Source organism: Silurus meridionalis, chromosome 9 (genome assembly GCF_014805685.1).
Source record: "Silurus meridionalis isolate SWU-2019-XX chromosome 9, ASM1480568v1, whole genome shotgun sequence".
NCBI lineage: Eukaryota > Metazoa > Chordata > Actinopteri > Siluriformes > Siluridae > Silurus > Silurus meridionalis.
In genome coordinates, this window is record NC_060892.1 from 25819107 (window position 1) to 25840059 (window position 20953).

The 20953-nt window shown below is 41.9% G+C and overlaps 2 protein-coding genes across 5 annotated transcripts in view; both read right to left on the reverse strand.

The window, feature by feature from the left end:
• Positions 1 to 696: 696 nt before the first annotated feature.
• Positions 697 to 11145, reverse strand: si:ch211-69b7.6 (neuroblast differentiation-associated protein AHNAK). 4 transcript variants are annotated; one of them, XM_046858046.1, is made up of 7 exons: positions 10185 to 11145; positions 8943 to 9061; positions 8803 to 8833; positions 8607 to 8706; positions 7894 to 8006; positions 2199 to 7801; positions 697 to 2162 (listed from the first exon to the last, which is right to left on the reverse strand). In XM_046858046.1, exons 6-7 carry the CDS (start codon positions 7116 to 7118, stop codon positions 1128 to 1130), a joined length of 5955 nt encoding a protein of 1984 aa, XP_046714002.1. In that variant the 5' UTR covers positions 7119 to 7801; positions 7894 to 8006; positions 8607 to 8706; positions 8803 to 8833; positions 8943 to 9061; positions 10185 to 11145; the 3' UTR covers positions 697 to 1127. The 4 variants fall into 4 exon arrangements, with proteins under 4 accessions (XP_046714002.1, XP_046713999.1, XP_046714000.1 ...); XM_046858043.1 differs by having other exon boundaries at positions 697 to 7801; XM_046858044.1 differs by having other exon boundaries at positions 697 to 7801; positions 8939 to 9061.
• A 123-nt stretch (positions 11146 to 11268) lies between these two features.
• Positions 11269 to 20953, reverse strand: part of abcc10 (ATP-binding cassette, sub-family C (CFTR/MRP), member 10) — a gene marked incomplete at its 5' end in the record, with an annotated part of 9743 nt that continues 58 nt past the window's right edge. Inside the window, 21 exons of the mRNA XM_046858451.1 lie at positions 11269 to 11567; positions 11849 to 11961; positions 12043 to 12140; positions 12244 to 12389; positions 12474 to 12727; positions 12832 to 12992; positions 13699 to 13868; positions 13949 to 14292; positions 15213 to 15399; positions 15492 to 15621; positions 15695 to 15874; positions 15948 to 16025; positions 16179 to 16368; positions 16438 to 16536; positions 16734 to 16905; positions 17259 to 17338; positions 17416 to 17564; positions 17883 to 18039; positions 18596 to 18823; positions 18917 to 20243; positions 20749 to 20953. The exon at positions 20749 to 20953 is cut by the window's right edge and continues 58 nt beyond it. Of these exons, the coding sequence (XP_046714407.1) occupies positions 11399 to 11567; positions 11849 to 11961; positions 12043 to 12140; positions 12244 to 12389; positions 12474 to 12727; positions 12832 to 12992; positions 13699 to 13868; positions 13949 to 14292; positions 15213 to 15399; positions 15492 to 15621; positions 15695 to 15874; positions 15948 to 16025; positions 16179 to 16368; positions 16438 to 16536; positions 16734 to 16905; positions 17259 to 17338; positions 17416 to 17564; positions 17883 to 18039; positions 18596 to 18823; positions 18917 to 20243; positions 20749 to 20953 (4637 nt within the window). The remainder of the gene's footprint in view (positions 11568 to 11848; positions 11962 to 12042; positions 12141 to 12243; positions 12390 to 12473; positions 12728 to 12831; positions 12993 to 13698; positions 13869 to 13948; positions 14293 to 15212; positions 15400 to 15491; positions 15622 to 15694; positions 15875 to 15947; positions 16026 to 16178; positions 16369 to 16437; positions 16537 to 16733; positions 16906 to 17258; positions 17339 to 17415; positions 17565 to 17882; positions 18040 to 18595; positions 18824 to 18916; positions 20244 to 20748) is intronic.

A 20953-nucleotide genomic window follows, 5' to 3' on the forward strand; every position in this document is an offset into this window, starting at 1 on the left:
TTGACGATGATGCTAAGCTGTGCAAGAGATCTCGGTGTGGACGTGTGTAAAAGTGCAAGAGGAAAAGAATGTTATAGAGAAAAGAAGAAATAGAGATATTTGGTTTGATTGCGATGGCAAATATAGGCCTACATTCTCTTTTCCATTCTCTGGTGAATATATATTCTAAGCACATAAACCCACTATTACCAACCTGTAGATAGCATGGAAGTGATGATTACTAGATAGAACATACCTTAGTTACTAGATGAAGTCTAAACAAGTCTTAACAGGTCTAAACAAATGATAGCATTATGGGTTCTTCTTCTTTTCGGATCTGCACGATTCATCCCAACCTCTGGATATTGTTTTCTTCAATTGGAGACCACACTGTGCAGCTCTGTGGAACCCTAATCAACACCTTTGGGATTAAGCTGACTGCACCCCAGGCCTCCTCACATCGACAACAGATTTTACTAACTGGCTGAACGAGCATGCAAACCTACTCCAAAATCTATCTAGTGGAACATCTTCCCAGAAGAGTGGAGGTGAAGAGCAAATTCGGATTGTTTAAGGATTTGGTTAATTATTTTGTAATTATGACTTTAAAAAAACAAATGTAAAATACTAATTATCAAAACAAAAGCATGTAAAAACTGAAAAATTATTCGTGATACTTACAAAACAAACTATTTAAAGAATCACTTCGAGACAATGATTTGACAACAATTTTAAACAGAGTTGAACAAATACAACAAATGCATCCTACACAATAAAAAGAGGCACAAAAGAATCCTACATCGTTATTTACACTGACAAAGGTTTCGAACATTTAAACATCATTTATGTCTAAAATATTCACATCAATATGAATTCGAATGCATTGCAACCATAATTAAATCCCACACAGTTCTACACACTCGCAGTGTACATGTGCAAACTTGTAAAAGTGCTTGTGGTACTAAGCATGAAAACAAAGCAAGAAAGTTTAGACACGTTCCATATGGTTTATATGTAGTTGTGATTTGTTTATATATATAGATATATATATATATATATATATTTTTTACAAATGTACATGAAAATGAATAAAACCCCTATATATTATTTAGAAATACATAAAATCGATCATTTTGAAATTCATCTCATCATACAAGTGTTCGCACTTTAAACTTTGACCCCTTCATGGATTGATCTGGGACTTCAAGTTCCATGCTTGACACTAAAGACTCTAAGCCTTTTTTGAATTTCAAACTGCTGTGCAACGTGCCAGGCAAGTTTACTTTCCCTGAAGGACGTGTACGGTCTGTTTCAAGTCCTTTAAGATTAGCTGATGGTCCATGAAAGTCATAGTCAGGAGTCCCAAACTCAGAATCCATTGCAGAGTAGTTCAAATGTGGCCCTTCTAGGTTGTGTTTAGCCATTGCAGAAGATTTCACATCTAGCTTTGAAGCTCTGACATCGAATTCATGGTCCAAGTTCATATCGAAGTCTCCGTCATGTCCGGTAAAATGTGGTAAGCCAAATTTTTGTGTGTTGACTTTGGGCATATTGAATTTTCCTGTAGGACCATCAAGGTCAATGTCTGGGGAGGTTACATCAAGCTTTGGACCTTTCAAATCTCCATCAGGGAGATCCCAATTCGTGTCTGGGAAACCTTCATCTCCCCTAATTTTGGGGGATTTGAATTTAGGCATGTTCAGTTTTCCTGATGGAGCACTGACATTGAAATCAGGTGACCTGATATCAACCTTTGGTTCTTTAAAAGTTGGTCCTTTAATTTTACTTGTAGGGACATCGATAGCGAAATCTGGTGAGTTTAACTCTCCTTTCATTTTTGGAAGTGAGAGATCCACCTCAGGTGCCTTTACTTTTGGTCCTGAAAACCCCAAATCGGGCAAATTAAACTTGGATGTTTTTGTTTTGCCTGATGGCAAGCGCATGTTTGAAAGTGCCACACCATTAACATTAGCTCTGGGTTCATCAATGTCAACGTCAGGCCCAGTAATATCCAGATCTAATTTAGGAGAAGACATGTTCGCATTCAGCTCTTTAAAGTCTCTTTTTACATCAAGGTCGGGTTCTTTCAAACCTGCAATGCCAAACTTTGGTATGTTCACTTTCGGCATTTTGAGTTTTCCTGTAGGACTGTCAAAACCAATAGAGGGGGACTTCACATCTAGCTTTGGCACTTTCACATCTGCTTCCGGGAAAGCTAGATTCATATCTGGTGAACTTAAATCTCCCTTTGGACCTTTGAGATTTGGCATTTTCAGGTTCCCTGAGTAATCATCTATGTTGAATTCAGGTGAATTGATATCAGACCTAAGACTTGGTCCTTTAATTTTACCTTTTGGGACATCAATATCTAAATTTGGGATTCTTAGGTTTGGTGAGTTAAGCTCTCCTTTCATTTTAGGCAGTGAAAGATCCAACTCAGGTGCCTTGACTTTAGGTCCTGTGAATCCAAGATCAGGCATCTTAAACTTGGACGATTTGGGTCCATCAATGTCAAGGTCAGGACCAGAAACATCTGCATCAAAGTTGGGAGGGGACATGCTCAAGTCTGGCCCTTTCAAGTCTCCTTTAACACCAGTAGTGCCAAATTTGGGTAATTTTATTGTAGGCATTTTGATTTTCTCAGAAGGTCCATCAATGTCAAGATCAGGGGACTTCATATCTAGTTTCAGACCTTTCACATTACCTTCAGGGAAAGCTAAATTCATGTCTGGCGAATCTAAATCTCCCTTAATGTTGGGGCCTTTAAGATTTGGCATTTTCAATTTCCCAGATGGAGCATTGATGTTGAAATCAGGGGACTTGATATTAAAATTTGGTTCTTTAAGTGATGGTCCTTTGATTTTGCCTGTAGGAATATCAACATCTAACTCTGGAGCTCTGAGGTTTGGTGAGTTTAGCTCTCCTTTCATTTTAGGAAGTGAAAGATCCACCTCAGGTGCCTTGACTTTAGGTCCCGTGACTCCAAGATCAGGCGTCTTAAACTTGGATGATTTGTGCCCATCAATGTCAAGGTCAGGAACAGAAACATCTGCATCAATGTAAGGTCTCCTAAAACCAGGAATTGCAAATTTGGGTGGTTTTGCTTTGGGCATTTTTATTTTTCCTGAAGGTCCATCCATGTTAATACCAGGTGATTTCACATCTAGGTTTGGACCTTTTAGATCGGCTTCAGGGAAAGCTAAATTCCCTGCATCAAAGTTAGGAGAAGACATGTTTAAATCGGGCCCTTTCAAGCCTCCCTTAACACCAAGATCTGGTCCTTTCAAACCAGGGATGCTGAATTTGGGTGTTTTCATTTTAGGCATTTTGAATTTCCCTGAAGGTCCATCGATGTCAAAATCAGGGGACTTCATATCTAGTTTCGGCCCATTAATATCTCCTTCAGGTAAAGCCAAATTCATGTCTGGTGAACCTAAATCTCCTTTGATGTTGGGACCTTTGAGATTTGGCATTTTCACTTTCCCTGATGGAGCATTGATTTTGAAATCAGGTGACTTGAGACTAAACTTTGGTTCTTTTAAGGTTGGTCCTTTGATTTTGCCAGTAGGGACATCAACATCGAACTCTGGAGCTCTGAGGTTTGGTGAGTTCAGCTCTCCTTTCATTTTAGGAAGTGAAAGATCTGCCTCAGGTTTCTTGATTTTTGGTCCAGAGAGTCCAAAACCAGGCAATTTAAACTTGGGTGTTTTTGCTTTACCTGATGGTAGGTGCATGTCCGGAAATGTCATACCGGCATTGGGTCCATTAATATCAAGGTCAGGACCAGAAACATCTGCATCAAACTTGGGAGAGGACATGCTCAAATCTGGCCCTTTCAAGCCTCCTTTAACACCAAGGTCTGGTCCTTTCAAACTGGGAATGCTGAATTTGGGTGTTTTCATTTTAGGCATTTTGAATTTTCCTGAAGGTCCATCAATGTCAAAATTAGGGGACTTCATATCTAGTTTTGGTCCTTTCATATCTCCTTCAGGGAAAGCTAAATTCATGTCTGGTGAATCTAAATCTCCCTCAATCTTAGGACCTTTAAGATTTGGCATTTTCAGTTTCCCTGATGGAGCATTCATTTTGAAATTAGGTGACTTGAGATTAAACTTTGGTTCTTTAAGGGTTGGTCCTTTGAATTCTCCTGAAGGTCCATCAATGTCAATATCAGGCGATTTGACATCTAGTTTCGGTCCTTTCAAATCTCCTTCTGGGAAAGCTAAATTTATGTCTGGTGTGTCTAAGTCACCATTGATGTTGGGACCTTTGAGATTTGGCATTTTTAGCTTCCCTGATGGAGCATTGATTTTAAAATCAGGTGACTTGAGATTAAACTTTGGTTCTTTAAAGGTTGGGCCTTTGATTTTGCCAGTAGGGACATCAACATCTAACTCTGGGGCTGTGACATTCGGTCCTTTAATTTTAGGAAGTGAAAGATCTCCCTCAGGTGCCTTGACTTTTGGTCCAGAGAGTCCAAAACTAGGAAACTTAAACTTAGGGGTCTTTGTTTTAGCTGATGGTAGGTGCATGTTTGGAAGTCTCATGTTACCTTTTGGTCCGTCAATGTCGAGGTCAGGACCAGAAACATCTGCATCAAAGTTAGGAGAAGACATGTTTAAATCGGGCCCTTTCAAGTCTCCTTTAACACCAAGATCTGGTCCTTTCAAACCAGGCATGCTGAATTTGGGTGATTTCATTTTAGGCATTTTGAATTTCCCTGAAGGTCCATCGATGTCAAAATCAGGGGACTTCATATCTAGTTTCGGCCCATTAATATCTCCTTCAGGTAAAGCCAGATTCATGTCTGGTGTATCTAAATCTCCTTTGATGTTGGGACCTTTGATATTTGGCATTTTCACTTTCCCTGATGGAGCATTGATTTTGAAATCAGGTGACTTGAGACTAAACTTTGGTTCTTTAAAGTTTGGTCCTTTGATTTTGCCAGTAGGGACATCAACATCGAACTCTGGAGCTCTGAGGTTTGGTGAGTTCAGCTCTCCTTTCATTTTAGGAAGTGAAAGATCTGCCTCAGGTGTCTTGATTTTTGGTCCAGAGTGTCCAAAACCAGGCAATTTAAACTTGGGTGTTTTTGCTTTACCTGATGGTAGGTGCATGTTTGGAAGTGTTACACCAGCATTGGGTCTGTTAATGTCGAGGTCAGGACCAGAAACATCTGCATCAAAGTTAGGAGAGGACATGCTCAAATCTGGCCCTGTTAAGCCTCCTTTAACACCAAGGTCTGGTCCTTTCAAACCAGGCATGCTGAATTTTGGTGATTTCATTTTAGGCATTTTGAATTTCCCTGAAGGTCCATCGATGTCAAAATCAGGGGACTTCATATCTAGTTTCGGCCCATTAATATCTCCTTCTGGGAAAGCTAAATTCACGTCTGGTGAATCTAAATCTCCCTCAATCTTAGGACCTTTAAGATTTGGCATTTTCAGTTTTCCTGATGGAGCATTGATGTTAAAATCAGGTGACTTGAGATTAAACTTTGGTTCTTTAAGGGTTGGTCCTTTGAATTCTCCTGAAGGTCCATCAATGTCAAAATTGGGGGACTTTATATCTAGTTTCGGTCCTTTCAAATCTCCTTCAGGAAAAGCTAAATTCATGTCTGGTGAATCTAAATCTCCTTTGATGTTGGGACCTTTGAGATTGGGCATTTTTAGCTTCCCTGATGGAGCATTGATTTTAAAATCAGGTGACTTGAGATTAAACTTTGGTTCTTTAAAGGATGGTCCTTCGATTTTGCCAGTAGGGACATCAACATCGAACTCTGGAGCTCTGAGGTTTGGTGAGTTCAGCTCTCCTTTCATTTTAGGAAGTGAAAGATCTGCCTCAGGTGTCTTGACTTTTGATCCTGAGAGTCCAAAACCAGGAAATTTAAATTTGGGTGTTTTTGCTCTACTCGATGGTAGGTGCATGTCTGGAAGTGTCACAGCAGCATTGGGTCCATCAATGTCCAGGTCAGGAGCAGAAACATCTGCATTAAAGTTAGGAGAGGACATGCTCAAATCTGGTCCTTTCAAGTCTCCTTTAACATCAAGGTCAGGTCCTTTCAAACCAGGCATGCCAAATGTGGGTGTTTTCATTTTAGGTATTTTGATTTTTCCTGAAGGTCCATCAACATCTACATCTGGGGCTGTGAGGTGTGGTGAGTTTAGCGCTCCTTTGATTTTAGGAAAAGAGAGATCCGCCTCAGGTGCTTTAATATTAGGCACTGAGTGAAATTCAGGCATCTTGAATTTGGGCATTTTTGATTTACCGGATGGTAGGTCCATTTTGGGTCCATCTATGTTCATGTCTGGAACATTAACATCTGTATCAAAGCTATGAGAGGACCAACTAAAATCGGGTCTTTCGAAGTCTCCGTTCATGTCAATGTCAGTTTCTTTAAAACCTGGACGGCTAAATTTTGGCGGTTTTATTTTGGGAATTTTAATTTTTCCTGTAGGACCATCAATGTCAATATCAGGTGATTTCACATCTAGTTTTGGCCCTTTCATATCTCCTTCAGGGAAAGCCAAATTCATATCTGGTGAACTTAAATCTCCCTTAATGTTGGGGCCTTTGAGATTTGGCATTTTTAGTTTCCCTGATAGAGCATTAATGTTGAAGTCAGGTGACCCGATATCAGCCTTCGGTTCTTTAAATGTTGGCAGTTTGATTTTACCTGTAGGGGCATCAATATCTAAATTTGGGGCTGTGAGGTTTGGCGAGTTCAGATCTCCTTTCATTCTTGGCAGAGAGAGATCCACCTCAGGTGTCTCAACATTAGGTATTGAATGTCCAAAATCAGGCATTTTGAATTTGGGCATTTTTGATTTACCCGATGGTATGTCCACATTTGGAAATTTGTGTCCATCTATGTTTATGTCAGGAACATCAACATCTGCATAAAATTGATCAGAGGACCAACTCATATCAGGTCTTTCTAGTTCTCCTTTGGCATCAATGTCAGGTCCTTTAAAACCTGAAAGGCCAAATTTGGGGGGTTTTATTTTGGGCATTTTCAGTTTTCCTGTAGGACCATCAATGTCAATATCAGGGGATTTCACATCTGCTTCAGGGAAAGAAAAATTCATGTCTGGTGAACCCACATTTCCCTTAATATTGGGGCCTTTCAGATTTGGCATTTTATGTTTTCCTGATAGATCACTGATGTTAAAGTCAGGCGTCTTGATACTTGGTGCCCTCCAATCAGCTTCTGGGAGGTTCAGTTTAACATCTTGGTCATAAACCTCTCCTCCTGGCGAATTAGTCTGTAATCCAAATTTGGGCGTTTTAGTTTTCCCGATTGAGCGTTAATATTGAAGTCAGGAGCTTTGATGTCATTGCTGAGGCCAATATCACCATCTGGACCTTTAAAATTGAAATGTGGCATTTGTAAATTGGGGTTGTTGATTCTATCTAGATCTGGGGTTGTGATCTCTGCAGAACTGAATTCTCCCCCAATGTAAGGACGTGTGAGATCGAGGTCAGGTGTCCCTATTTTATGAGACTTAGGCCTGGGCGTGTTCACCCTGGCTGATTGGAAGTCCACGTTTGGAACTGAAAGGCCATTAATGTAACTGTCAGGATGACCATATTCTGGATCCATACCTTGGGATGAGAAACTAAACTCTGGCCCTGTGGAGTCATTTTTAAAATTAGTACCAGGTTTAATTAAACTTGAAATGTCTGGGGTATCAGTCCTCCCATGTCTCAGCTGAGCCGTTAGAGTGTCACTGACATCATCTTGTTTTTTTCCTCTTCGGCTTCTTTTCATAAACCTCTTGACCTTGGTGTTGTAAAGCTTGGTGTAAGTATCCATACGAAGCTGTAAAAACATTTTGTGAACAGTTACAAATATATATTTAAGGCATTTACAGCACAGCTGTGCTCTTGCTGCAGGTTACATTTTAAACAAACCTCATTTGGAGCTTTGATGTTGCTATCCAGATGTTCTAAACTTTTACTGGAGCTTTTGCTTAGTCTCAGTATGTCAATCACATCGTTCTTCATGGCACCAGCAATTCCAATTCCTGTAATCGCAAAAACATATCACATGAATACATACACTGTATGGACAAATGTATTGGGACTCTTGGCTTTTCAAAGCATATGTGGTTCTTCTCCAAATTGTTAGCACAATGTCAGAGGCACACGGATGCTCCGAGATGATTCTTTCATGCTGACTGCACCCCAGGCCTCCTCACCTACATCAGTACTTACTTTACTAACACCCTTGTGGCTGAATACATTTCCACAAGCACACTCCAAAATTTAGTGGAACATCTACCCAGGGGAGTGGAGGCTGTTGTAAGAGCAAACGGAGACTAAAAGTGGAATGGGATGTTCAAAAAAAGCACATTGAGTAGAGCTGATGTTTCTCTAGACAGTTCTTGGACATGTCTGGAGATGGATAGAAACCACTGGAATGACTATTGCTGAGTAAAAGCAGTGTAGCTAAGATTAATTAAGAGTCATCTTAGTGGATGAACAAAACAATATGGCATAATGAGACAGAGAAACTTGTGTGTCTCTGATCATTTGAGCAGGTGCACTTGGTCCAAGCTGTTCGTGCAGTAGTGTGAATTATAAAGAAGTCGTTTATTGTTACTACAGTACATTGAAGTGTTTACCTTTGTGACTGTCCTCAGGGTTATTTCCAGAGACACGCACATATGTTTTGTCATTATCCTCGAGTACGATGCTCTCAGACAGGCTCCGTCGGTGACTAGTCTGAAGAGTGGAGGCACAAAGTGTTCTTATGAAATGTACTCAATGACTAAAACAATAAAATGCAGTTTAAATATATATATTAATATATATACATACCATATTTCTACAGGAAAAGCAAGGCCTAAGCCTGTAAATGAAAAATGAGAAAAAACAGCTGTTTTAATAAAGTCAGGAAATAAAACAAATACTGTAAATCATCCAAAAAAAGTAGGAAATAATATTAGGAAATCACCTACTACTTAGTTAATATAATTTGCGTTCTGCTCGATCGTCTTGTAGCCAACTGATTATTTTCTAATAGAATCACAGCTGTTCATTTGCATTCTGCACAAAGTCCATCCGCTTTCTGTCACCTCTATAATCAGACACAAACACTAAATATTTGGGTTTATACTTTGTGCTGCCCAAAATAATTGATCATTTCCAGCTCTGAAACAAATTCACAACCAGTACGACTGAAAAATGAGTCTCTTTAAACAACATCAGGTCTTTACAAATAACAAAAATACACATTTTTCTCCTCCATTTTTTAAATATTCAACATTTAATTCAATTCAAAGTTCAATTGGTGTTAAAACAGACTTCGTCTCAAAGCAGCTTCACACCGATAACGAGGTTTTATAAAGAATGTGTACATTTATTGCATTCTGTTCCTTATAATTGTTTATCCCTAATGAAGTGCCATCCCTAATCAGTGCCGACTGTGGAAGGACCTCAGTTTCATCTGGGTGGCACCAAATGTTCATTCATTTCTAAAGCGTGAGGTAATACATGCGTAAATACAGGACTTATTCACGCAAACTGTAATCCTAAGCCATTGTAGTCGACTGTCAGTATTAAATACAGTCCAAAACAACACTATTCTGAGCATTTAAACACCATGCTCGTGTGATACTACGGTACGTGAGCTCCGGGTTCTCGTCAGGATCATCACACAGGAATGAGAGAAAAAAAAACTCACAAGACCCGAAACCTTGAGGTATTTGTTTTGTGGTTCAGAAAACGAGTTTAACCAGAAGAAAGGAGATTATGTACCGAACCACACCCTCAGGCTTAAAAAAGTGCTCCTGTATAATAATGTACATTGCGACACTTTTGCGAATGAATATAAACTTCTAACTTTGTGTATATGTGACTAAGCAACGTGGTTTTACACAAGGTATATTTTGGGAATAATTCCATTATATCGAGCAGGACAAATGAATTGGGTAATGCATTCAAACAAGAAAAAAAATCAAAATTAAATCTTAATCAATGCTAATATTATTATTATTTTTTATTATAATGTTTAAAAGTTGATTCTCTGACCGTAGAGTGATTAAATCTGCTTATAGATCCATTTAAAATATATACAGAATTACAGTATTCTGTATACCCAAAACCATTTCCATATAATAGTTCATTAGTTAATTCCAATTGACAACCAATTTAATTCCATTCCATGTTTTAGTGTAGAAGTAAAACAATCTTTAACTGACCTTTTTCTTAGGACCTTGTGTGGAGCTTCGTTTCAGATGTTCAGAGCAGAACTTGCCATGTTGATGCACCACCACAGACAGAGCAGAGTGGCACTACGACTATGTTTACCTCCTCGATCAATTGGTTCTTTAAAAGAGGCATCTTTAACGCACCTCAACAGCCAACAAAACAGGTTTAACACCTCAATCACGCCGCTTTGGAGAGGCGGCCAAACCCGCAAATTCCTTCTCATGACATTTTTCCATCCAGAAAAAAAAAAAATAAATAAAAACATTTCCAGAAAAAAAAAAGTGTCCACACCTGTTTCCTCCCATATGACTCAGGTGTTCGAGTTTCACAGGGAAACACCCACAACTATTCAATTAAAGCAGCACACATGATCTGGGTTGGGATGAATATTTAACACACCTTCTGGTATGTAGATTAAGTATGTTAGGTGCGTTGACAACACGGTAAACACAAATACTGTTTTAAATCTAGTATCTAGTAACGAGCTAGTAACTAATTGACATTTTAGTATAAAATAAGTAAATATACATTTGTCCAGATAAACACTGAGGTCGTCAGACACAAGCTTCAGCATGGAGGATTGATTTATTTTCCCGCTCTCCATTTGTTTCACCAACCAACCATTACATTACAACCACCTGCCCAATATTCTTCACTTCCTTATTTGGTTTCATCCTGGACTCCGACACCAGGACGGTACGTCCTGTGAGATGCGAGGTGAAGCCATGGAACAGGTTTCATCCAACACGCCCGAAAGATTTTCAATAGGCTTATGATCTGGGGAATCTTTCAAAGGTCACCACCTTTGTCATGTTCCTCAAACCGTTTCTGAATAGTGATTTGCAGTGTGGATGTGCAGGAACGGGCTTCAAGAGGGGTCTTTCTGTAGGTCGTATGTAGCATCTGAATAACATCTACATGAACATCAGGACTTTCCAGCAGAACATCGCCCAGCTTCCTTTAGCTCGCTCACTTCCTAAAGTGCATCTCATTAGCCGTTAAGATCAATCATACAGACGTATAGATTTGAATGTGAGAAGAATTGAGAAGAAGTAAGAACATAAACTGGGCAGATTCCTCAAAAAACCATCAATTTAATAAAACTGGAAACTGCTACACAATCAGGACACTTGTTAAATATCAAAACACAAACATGGTGTAAACCCACTGAACACCTGATGAAGATCAGTGCTCTGATCAGAGCTCATGTAGCATCGCCGTTATCGGGACACAATCCCTCGTTCGTCTCTTCGGTGTAAAGGTTTCTGAAAAACTTGGTGTCTTTATGGCGCAGAGCAGATGGGCTGTCGAACTCCACCACCTTCCCAGCATGCATCACCAGAACCCTGTCTGAGTCCATGATGGTATTGAGTCTAATGGATGACAGAAAGAGCACGAGGGTGAGGTCAGTGTCTTTTATTCTCCACATGGAGATTGCTTCCCCATTGCTTGGTTCACAGTTCTTGGTAATGAAAAGAACCAGAGGTGAACATTTTCGGGATTATGATTAAAATTTGGGTAAATGGCTGGACTTGGGAATGTCACAGCACAGGTTGATGTTCCTCACAGAAGGCGCATCATGGTCTTCACTCTTCACTAGTGATAGGTTATAAATAATAAAATGATATTTATTGAATCCTAATACGGCACTTACCGATGCGCAATAGTGAGCACCGTCTTGTGCTTAAATCTTTCTCGGATGGTTTTCTGCAGAAGCATGTCGGTCTTGTGGTCGACGCTGGCTGTAGCTTCATCGATACATAAAATCTACAAAGAACGCAAAACAATTTTAAAGTCCTGTGCGTTACTGTTCCACGGATCTGCTTATTGAAAAACTCAAATACGTACATTGGCTTCGGTCAGGAGAGCCCGAGCAAGACACATCAGCTGCCTCTGGCCAACCGACAGAGACTTTCCTCTTTCTCCGACTGCAGCATCCAGACCTCCTGACAAAAATGGGGGGGGGGGGGAGAGGCAAAAATAGTTTGTTTTGTGCTGCTATAAAGTTATCATAGCGCATTAATAACACCAGACTCCTTTAGCACACACCTATTCTTCGAACCACATCTCCAAGGTGACACTGATCCAAAGCGTTAAGGAGCTGATCATCAAGGTGACGCCCACAGGGGTCGAGGTTCTCCCTCACCGAGCTGGAGAATAAAAAGGGATCCTGGGGGATGATGGCCAGCTTGGACCTACAAAGGACATTACAAGTAACATCGCTGTTATCACTGACGAGATGTTCAATTAGTGTTGCTGAGGAACACTGGGAGTCTCACCTCAGCTCAGAGAGAGCGACTTGCCCGATGTCTTCTGCGTCCAGCAGAATGCGTCCCTGCTTCAGTTCCACCATTCGAAACAGCGCCAGGAACAAAGAAGATTTCCCCGAGCCAGTGCGTCCAACAATACCCACCTTCTCCCCAGGCATCACTGTAAAGCTGACGCCATCCAGAGCGTTGGAAGATCCAGGCCGGTATGCCAACACAGCTGCGTCAAACTGCACTCGGCCGAGCTCAGGCCAGGACGCAGGAACCTGGTTAGAAACACAAAACAGTTTCAGTTTGTGCAACTGATTGCATTCGAAATGTAACACACCTCTTCTCTTATTCTGTACAGGTTTCTCAGAGTTTCTCTCACCACTGCCTTGCCATGCTGTGGTTCCAGGGGAACGCAGGTGGAATATTCCTCCGTACGCTCCACGCTCACCAGCTGCATCTCGGTCTGGGCGAAGCTGAAGATCAGTCCTGACAGCAGGCTCGTGATGGAAAGGGCATAGGACAGAGCCAGACCCACCATTCCTAACCAGAACGAAAACACAGCAACTTAAGTACTCGCTCAAACGTGGCATCAGATTAGACTACATATTTATGCTTCCCAAAACTGTGTCCTTCACGATAAACTGAAGGTTGTCTATTGTTTAGGAACAAAATGTTTGCTGAGAGTCTGAGTGTTGATCTGATATGAAGCATAAAATGTAGGAAACCTGCAGATGACTCACCAAGTTCTGACAGCATTCAACACTATAATAATGACTGAGGAATATGGAGCAACATTGTGTCTGTGTCAATGAACACTGCCCTCGATACCCCATCATCATCATCATCATCATCAGCTTTGTCCTAATTTTTAAAGCAGGGTCAGACTGAAGGGCAGAGTGCCATCAAGTGGTGGACTTGTGATGAGTGCAGGGAAAGATCTTTTTTTTAAAAGCTCAAGTCGGCCATCGAGATGGAATCGAGTAGTGAAAAATGTGAACATTTCCAAATATGACCTTTAAATGCAAATCTTTTCATTAACGAATCAGATGTTTAAAAACTAGGGGAGGTGGTAAAGGCTCTGGGTTACTGATCAGAAGATCTGGGGTTCAAGCTCCGGTATCGCCAAGCTGCCACTCTTCGGGCCCCTGAGCAAGGCCCTGAACCTTGTGTGTTGTCACTGGGATACGCAGAAGACAGAATTTCACTGTGCTGTAAAGTACAAAGATGTGAAAAGCAGAGAACCAACCTGGATCCACGGATTTGTTCTGGTGCTGGATCACAGCGATTACACTGATCCCGGTCACTACGGTGACCCCAATCATCTGCAGCCGAATGTCCAGCCATTGCATGGCGGCGTTTCCAATGAACACACAGCGCTGGTTCTGATCCAACCTTCTCTCATTTTCCTCCTCAAACCTGCACGTTTATAAATGGAATTTAAAACATGGAAAAGACTCCAGGAAACATAGGAGCTGGTGTAAGGGACGTGGACGTACCTGGCAGTGTGTCCGCTGGCCCTCACCGTCGCCAGGCCACTGAGGGTCTCGGAGAAGTGCGAGTAGACCGGAGACAGGGTGAGGCTGCACAAGCGCTTGAGCTCACGGGATGAGTGGCGATAAAACCTCTGAGTTTGGTAGTAAAGCACTCCGAGTGGAACTAAAGGAAGCAGAACCCAGGGGAGCCCGTAGCTCATCACCACCAGCATTCCCAACAAACTGAAAACGTTAGCGAGGAGAATGTTCAGGACGAAAGGTAGCGAGTCGTCCACGCTGTAGATGTCAGAGGAGAAGCGATTGAGAATTCGGCCCAGAGGAGTGGTGTCGAAGAACGCCACCGTGGCCTGGAATAAAAACAGACAGACAGACAGACAGATGTTCACTGAAATGAGAGAAGGGAAGAAGATCGTACTAAAGATTGATCAGAATTCATCCAAGGCTTTACACCAGACTACAACAATGATTTCCAGTCAGTAAATAAATCATTACTTCACAATAGATACAAAGTTCAAGTAAACACTAGCTAGCATCATTAATCCTCTCATTCTCAGATTAGCTCTTCCTAGCTGTCAGTTTGAACATTTACAAACCTGTCATGCTAGCTCATCTAACTAGCGAGCTAATACTAGCGGTGAATATTTTATCATTTATAAAATTCTTGTCAGAATTTTGCCAGGTTATCTTATACAGCTAATCTGGTATGAAAATTGGAAATAATCATGAACACAATTGAAATTATTATTTTTAATCCTGTCAGATTAGGCAGATGATATTTAGCAAGCAAATGTGCTAAATGTGCTAAAACAAACATTTCTATATATATACTGAATATAGCCATTTAGTTATAGCTAGCTAGTTAGCTATCTAATCCTAGCTGTGAATATTATATACATTTATAAATATTAGGAAAATTACTAAAGTTCTGATATTCTGCAGGATTTTTATGGGAAATCCTGTCAGGTTGATGTTCAGTAGCTGGATAACAAAACCTGAAAAACTATTGTACATGCTGATTCGTTCATTTTGCCTGATGCACGATTTATAATCCCTCTTTTCTATGTACATTTTTAAAAGTCCATTTCTAATTTCCAATATCTCTTTAAATTCAATCACAATAAATTGATATATTTTCGATCGTAAACTCGACCCTTCAGCTTGAATTTGAGTGATCAAAGAGAAGCCTGAAATTCAGCATCATGGTTCAATGTCCTGAACGTTGTTCATGGTAATAAAAAAAAAAAAAAAAAAAAAAAAAAGATGTTACCTTAAGAACATTATCCAGCAGTCTTCTGTGGATGACCGTGGCAGCGTGGATGGCGCCGTAAGCGAACAGGAAGGCTCGGGCCGCGGTGAAGACGGTATTGGCTGCGGCTAGAGAACCGTACACGGTCATGTAGAACTTCAGCTCGGAGCTCGTATTTCCAAACGAGGCTCTGGCTGGTGAAGGAAACCTTTAAATGAGAAAAGAAACGTGTGTTCATTTTATTTTTAAATGCAGCAAACAAACAACATGTTTAAATTCCTATTTTTAATTCTAACGTACAGAAGGGAGTCTGCAGAGAGAAGCACTAGGGCAGAGAGACGACTCGCTGTCAGAGACACCAGTTCAGACCCATTGACTTTCGAGTTGGAGATCCAGTAAGACAGCCACCAATCTGACACGTTCTTAGCCCCTGCGTTAAAGAGAAGATCAGTAAAGCGTACGTTTTTATTACTGGAGTAATTACAGGTCACAGTCATTCGTACCTTGCATGAAGAGCAGAGACAACAGAACAGACACAGCCAGACACCGGCCCACTGCCATCCAATACGACTTATAGACTGTCCAGGCAAGCGTGCCCATCTGCTTCTGCTCCTCCCCTATGGTGCATAGCCCCTCCTCTGAAACTGGCTCATTGGTCAGATCTTCTTCCTGGTCCATGCCACCTAATTAAATATTCAATATCAAAAAAAAATTGTGAATTAAAATTTTTAGGAGTATCACATAATAAAACATTACCTCTCTCGTTCGTTTCGCTCTCGTTCCTGCTCCCCATAGGCACATCCTTCACCAGAGATAAGACCTCCTGTGGTGTTCCTTTACAAAGCAAACAAGACCAACATGAAACATGACCCGACATGTGAAACATTTCCTTGTTTTTCCGGACAACAAATCCGTAAAACGACACATACGCTCGATTGTATATACAACAATAATTGTATAAGGAATAAGAGTGGTGGTAGAGGATACCCGTTTTTACCACCGTCCCTCTGTCCATCAGCATCACCACATCCGCCTTCTCCACAAACTCAACCCTGTGAGTGCAAAGGATTCGGGTCTTGTTCCTAAGAATTCCCAAAATGCATTTCTCCATGAGATGATGAGCCACGTCTCCATCCACGGCTGCTAAAGGATCGTCCAGCAGATAGACATCCTTGTCCTGTCACAGAACGAAGAGTTAAATTCGGGTGAACGGTTTTCTGCACAATGTTTACATGAGAGTTTTTACCATGTAAACAGCTCGAGCCAGAGTGAGGCGACTTTTCTGGCCTCCGCTGAGCGTCACGCCGTTCTCTCCCACTTCCGTCTGATCTCCGTTCGGCAAAACCTGCAGAACGTTAAGTGTGTGACAGGTGACGCAAGTATCCGATCCAGAAATAAAACACGGGGAAAATCAAGTGCAGGATTTTTTTTTCTAGATTAAAATGCTAAATCAAAATCCTGGCACATTTCTCCACTGGATCAAGATTTGGGTTCAACTCCATTTTCCAATTTAAATAAAAAAAAAAAAAGACGTGAGCTCACATTGAGGTCTGCAGTGAGGGCACAAGCCTCGAGCACAGCTTGATAGAAGTCACTGGAAAAGTCCTTTCCAAACAAAACGTTGTCTCGAACAGTTGCATGCTGGATCCAAGGCTCCTGGGAAACCAACCCAAACCCCTGCTCTCTTCCTTGGACGTACACAGTGCCTCCGACTCTAAAGAGTAATTCATTTTAATACGTGACAATGAGCACTTTCGGTTTTCTGCCAATGATACGCTACATTAAAGATACATATGAATCACCTACTGAGGTTTCCGTTCAGCAATTTCATTGGTCTAATGTTATGGGGTTAGTTTTTTGGCTTGAAGTTTGTGAAACCGGGAAAAACCCAGGAAAAATCCATAAATTAGCCGCTTCGTTGTTTAAGCTGAGGGGTTCAAAACGTGCGAAAAAAGTAGCGGCTTATAGTCCGAATAATTCGGTACATATACACACACACACACACACACACACACACACACACACACACACACACACACACACACACACACACACACACACCCCTACCTGTTTAGCTCTCCAGCAATAGCAGACAATAAGGAGCTTTTCCCACAGCCAACTTTTCCAACCACAACAAATAAAGAGCCCTGATAAAAAATATACAACAGATGTTTAATAGAATATAATAATAATCCTTTGGCTTGTCTTTTCTTTCCACTTATACCTTCTTGACACTTAAGTCCAGATTCTGGAGGTACAGACTTCCTGTCGGAGATGTGTCCTTCAAATCAGAGTTAAACTGCAGATCTGGATTTTTCCATGAGAAATTGGCTCGGGTCAACCTCACGGCGGTTCCAGGATCCTCAGGGGATACTGCATGAAACAAAATGTCTTTACCATAATTTTTTGTATTTATTCCATTTTCACACACAGAACAATTTCATCACTGCAAGTGTTCCAGGGGTTTGCATCATCACTACAGATCCAAGAATATTGGCATGCTGGAACAGGTTTATGTCTCCTAGTTCAATTAAACGGAACATTTAATTTTACCGCACCCGAAAACGTCCTACACAGAACTCTGCCACCAAAAACAGTTTAGGGGAAGAATCACATATGGCTGAGAAGTCAGGTGTCCAAATACTTTTGTCCATACGCTGTAGCATAGAAATCGTTTAGTTTTTTTCCTACCTTGGCTGTAATAAGCGCTGAAGTCTTGATCATGCAGACTGAGGAAGAGCTGAATGCGGTCCAGAGATACTTTGGCTTCCAGCGTGCCGTTAAGAACCCAGGGGAAGGCGTTGAGTGGGAGAATGAGCATGCCCACTAGAGCCAGTGTAGTGAAAACCTACAAGCAAGATGAGACAGAGGTTCAGAGTCGGACTCAGAGGGTGAGAAAAAGATGGAAAAATCATCTCAGCTTAATGAATGCCAGGGTGTATTTATTTTTAAATGCTCAGAGTTTCTTGACTTTTCTAAACCTGAAAGGATTTTCACATCCACTGCTCTTATTGGAATAAAGGCGTACACCTTTGCCACCAGGACTCCTTAAATAGCTACAGCTTATGCATGATAACTAGGAGACAGGATGGTTCAAGTCCAGAAACTGCCAAGCTGCCAATGTTGGGCCCTGCCCTCGGACCCCAGCTACTAAACAAGATATGATGCAGGTGTAACTGTAGGAGAATGGTTATTTAGAATGATGATTCAACTGACAAACACAAACTACCTCAACTTCCAGCCAATCACAATCTAATATTCACACCTGAACTTCCAGCCAATCACAATCCACTATTCACACCTGAACTTCCAGCCAATCACAATCTACTAGTCATGCCTGAACTTTCAGCCAATCAGAATCCACTATTCACTATTCAGGGATAAATAATAAATAATACGCTCACCTTAGCTGCAGTAAGACTGTTTCCGAGCAGCACATACGTGACGAAGGTAAGGATTGAGATGACGACAGGAAGCGCTGCCCAGGTGTACACACACACTGCGTCCAGGTACTTCAAGGCCTTCAGGTGACTCAGCTCTTTCTCACGGCTTTGATTGATCTTCTCTGCAATGTGCTGCTCCCAGTTATAGAACTTCAGAACTCGGATTCCAAAAAGGACTTCAGTCATGAGCTTTAACAAGAAATAACAAAATCGATACAGTTTCTGACTGGAGCAGATACACAGACCATTATATTCATTTACTGATCATTCTGTAGATCTTACCTTCACCCTGTTGTCTTTGTGTGTCAGCATGTGCTTATTGTTCTCCAGGATGCAAGTTGCCAGAACCTTATTGAGAGGCAAAAGCAGAAAAGCCACGCCCAGTCCTCCCAGGAAGGCCACGCCCACCTGGAGGTAAAGCAGGTAAAGAGCCAGGAGGAACTGGAAAGGCAGACTCCAAACTTCATGGAAGCTGTTGAAGAAATTGACTAGTCGGTCCGTGTCTGTGCTCATGTAGTTGACCACCTCGCCTGTTGTAAAGCGCGCCAGCTCCGAGCTGCTGACCCGCAAAGCTTTAGCGTAGATCGTGGAAACCACGGCAGCCCGGGCCTGCAGGGACACCTTCGAAACTTCAAAAACAAAGACGTTGCGAAGGAACGCTGCTAATAAAGTGCTGGAGAAGAGTCCTACAGCACACCAGACCCCCCTGCTCAGAGGTGCGCCATCAGTCTCCATGAAACCTACTAGCCAGCTGAGAAGAAGAGGTCCTGCAAATGCTAGCAGACTGGCCACCAGCTTTAGCACACCAAGGAGGTAGTAGCGTGGACCAAAAGCCTTGTGTAGCACCCTGAAGAGTCTCACCTCATGGTGGCTCATTTCCTCAGGTTGGATTGTACTGTATGAACTGTTTTGCTGGTGCCCTTCAAGTGTCCTTGGCACTCTGTTTTTCAGACACTGTTCCCAACACCGATTAAAGCGCAGTGTCACCAATTTGGTCCGTAGCTTTTGGGGCAGTTGTAGGACATCGCCAGGTTTCTCCAGCTCCCCACGCTCACCCTGCCTTAGTTGAACATTCAACCACAAGTAGAGAAACCTGGATAGGAAGCTGCAGCCATCCTCTGCCACCACTTCTCTCTCAGGAGGCTCCGAAACAATTAGAGGAGCCTCATCGTGCGTGTTTATGAGCAGAGACGCACTTTGAGACGTGAAACAAGGAAAGAGAAAGGCTAGAAGGTACGTAAGGACCAGGGCTGCCCTGCAAACTGACAACGCAAACCTTCCGAGCAGAAAAAAGTTCTCGCTACTGAGATCTTGAGCCTGAGTGATCAGCGTAAACACTACGTTAGGAGCAGGAAGAAGAGCCAGGATCAGAAAAAAGGGTGGACCTCGTGTCCTTCTGTGCGCAGATCTTTGCAAGGACAAAACGGCCCAGAAGTGGACGAGCCACGCAACAACTCCACATCCATCTGCCAAGACGTTCACATAAAGGTCTCGCTGGTGAAGAGCGAACACCAAACCCAAATCCGTGATGAAAACAAACACCTGCAAAAGCGCAGCAACAGACCTGAAGATCCAGCCGACAGGAAGCGAAGGTAAAGTGGACCTGAGCCTGCAGAAGATCAATAACAAACCATCAGCATACGATATAGAAATATACAAATAAGATATTATCCAGACAGGAAGACATCCTGGACAGAAGTCTTCTATCATACGATCTTTCACATTTTGTCCTCTAAAAGGTTCTCACATACATGGAAGATGCACCAAATGTCAGATGGTAGGAAACTTCTGGAATATTTTCTATCATCTGCTCATCATGTTCTCTTTGTTTGGGTTCTCTCCAGTTTCTTTCCACCAACCAGAAAAGTTAACAACGTAATAGATCCATTAGAGACTACGGAAAACCGAGGCGTGTCCTGAGAGTCACATATAATACAGATTAACATGGCAGAAGTAGAGCTGTAACTTCCTGGATTCAGAACATTAAAAGAACATCTGGTTTTATTTAAGTGGCAGTTTGACCAAGCGGCGACTTTCCGATCAGTAACCAGCCTTAACCTCTGACCCCCACGGCCCTAATCATGGTGCATGAATCCTCCAAGTGTGTATCTTACCTCGGAGCACTGAGATAACAGGAGCTTAACACTGCAGTAACAGCGTGTGCAAGAGATCCACAGATGACGTGGTTAAAGCAGGGACTGATGGTGCCGTTCCTCCACGCTGGATATAGAAAGTCCTCCTCGCTCCCACACAGCTCCGATACGATCCTGGAACCCTCGAACTGTCCTCCATCACTCTGGACCTCAGGACATGACGTGT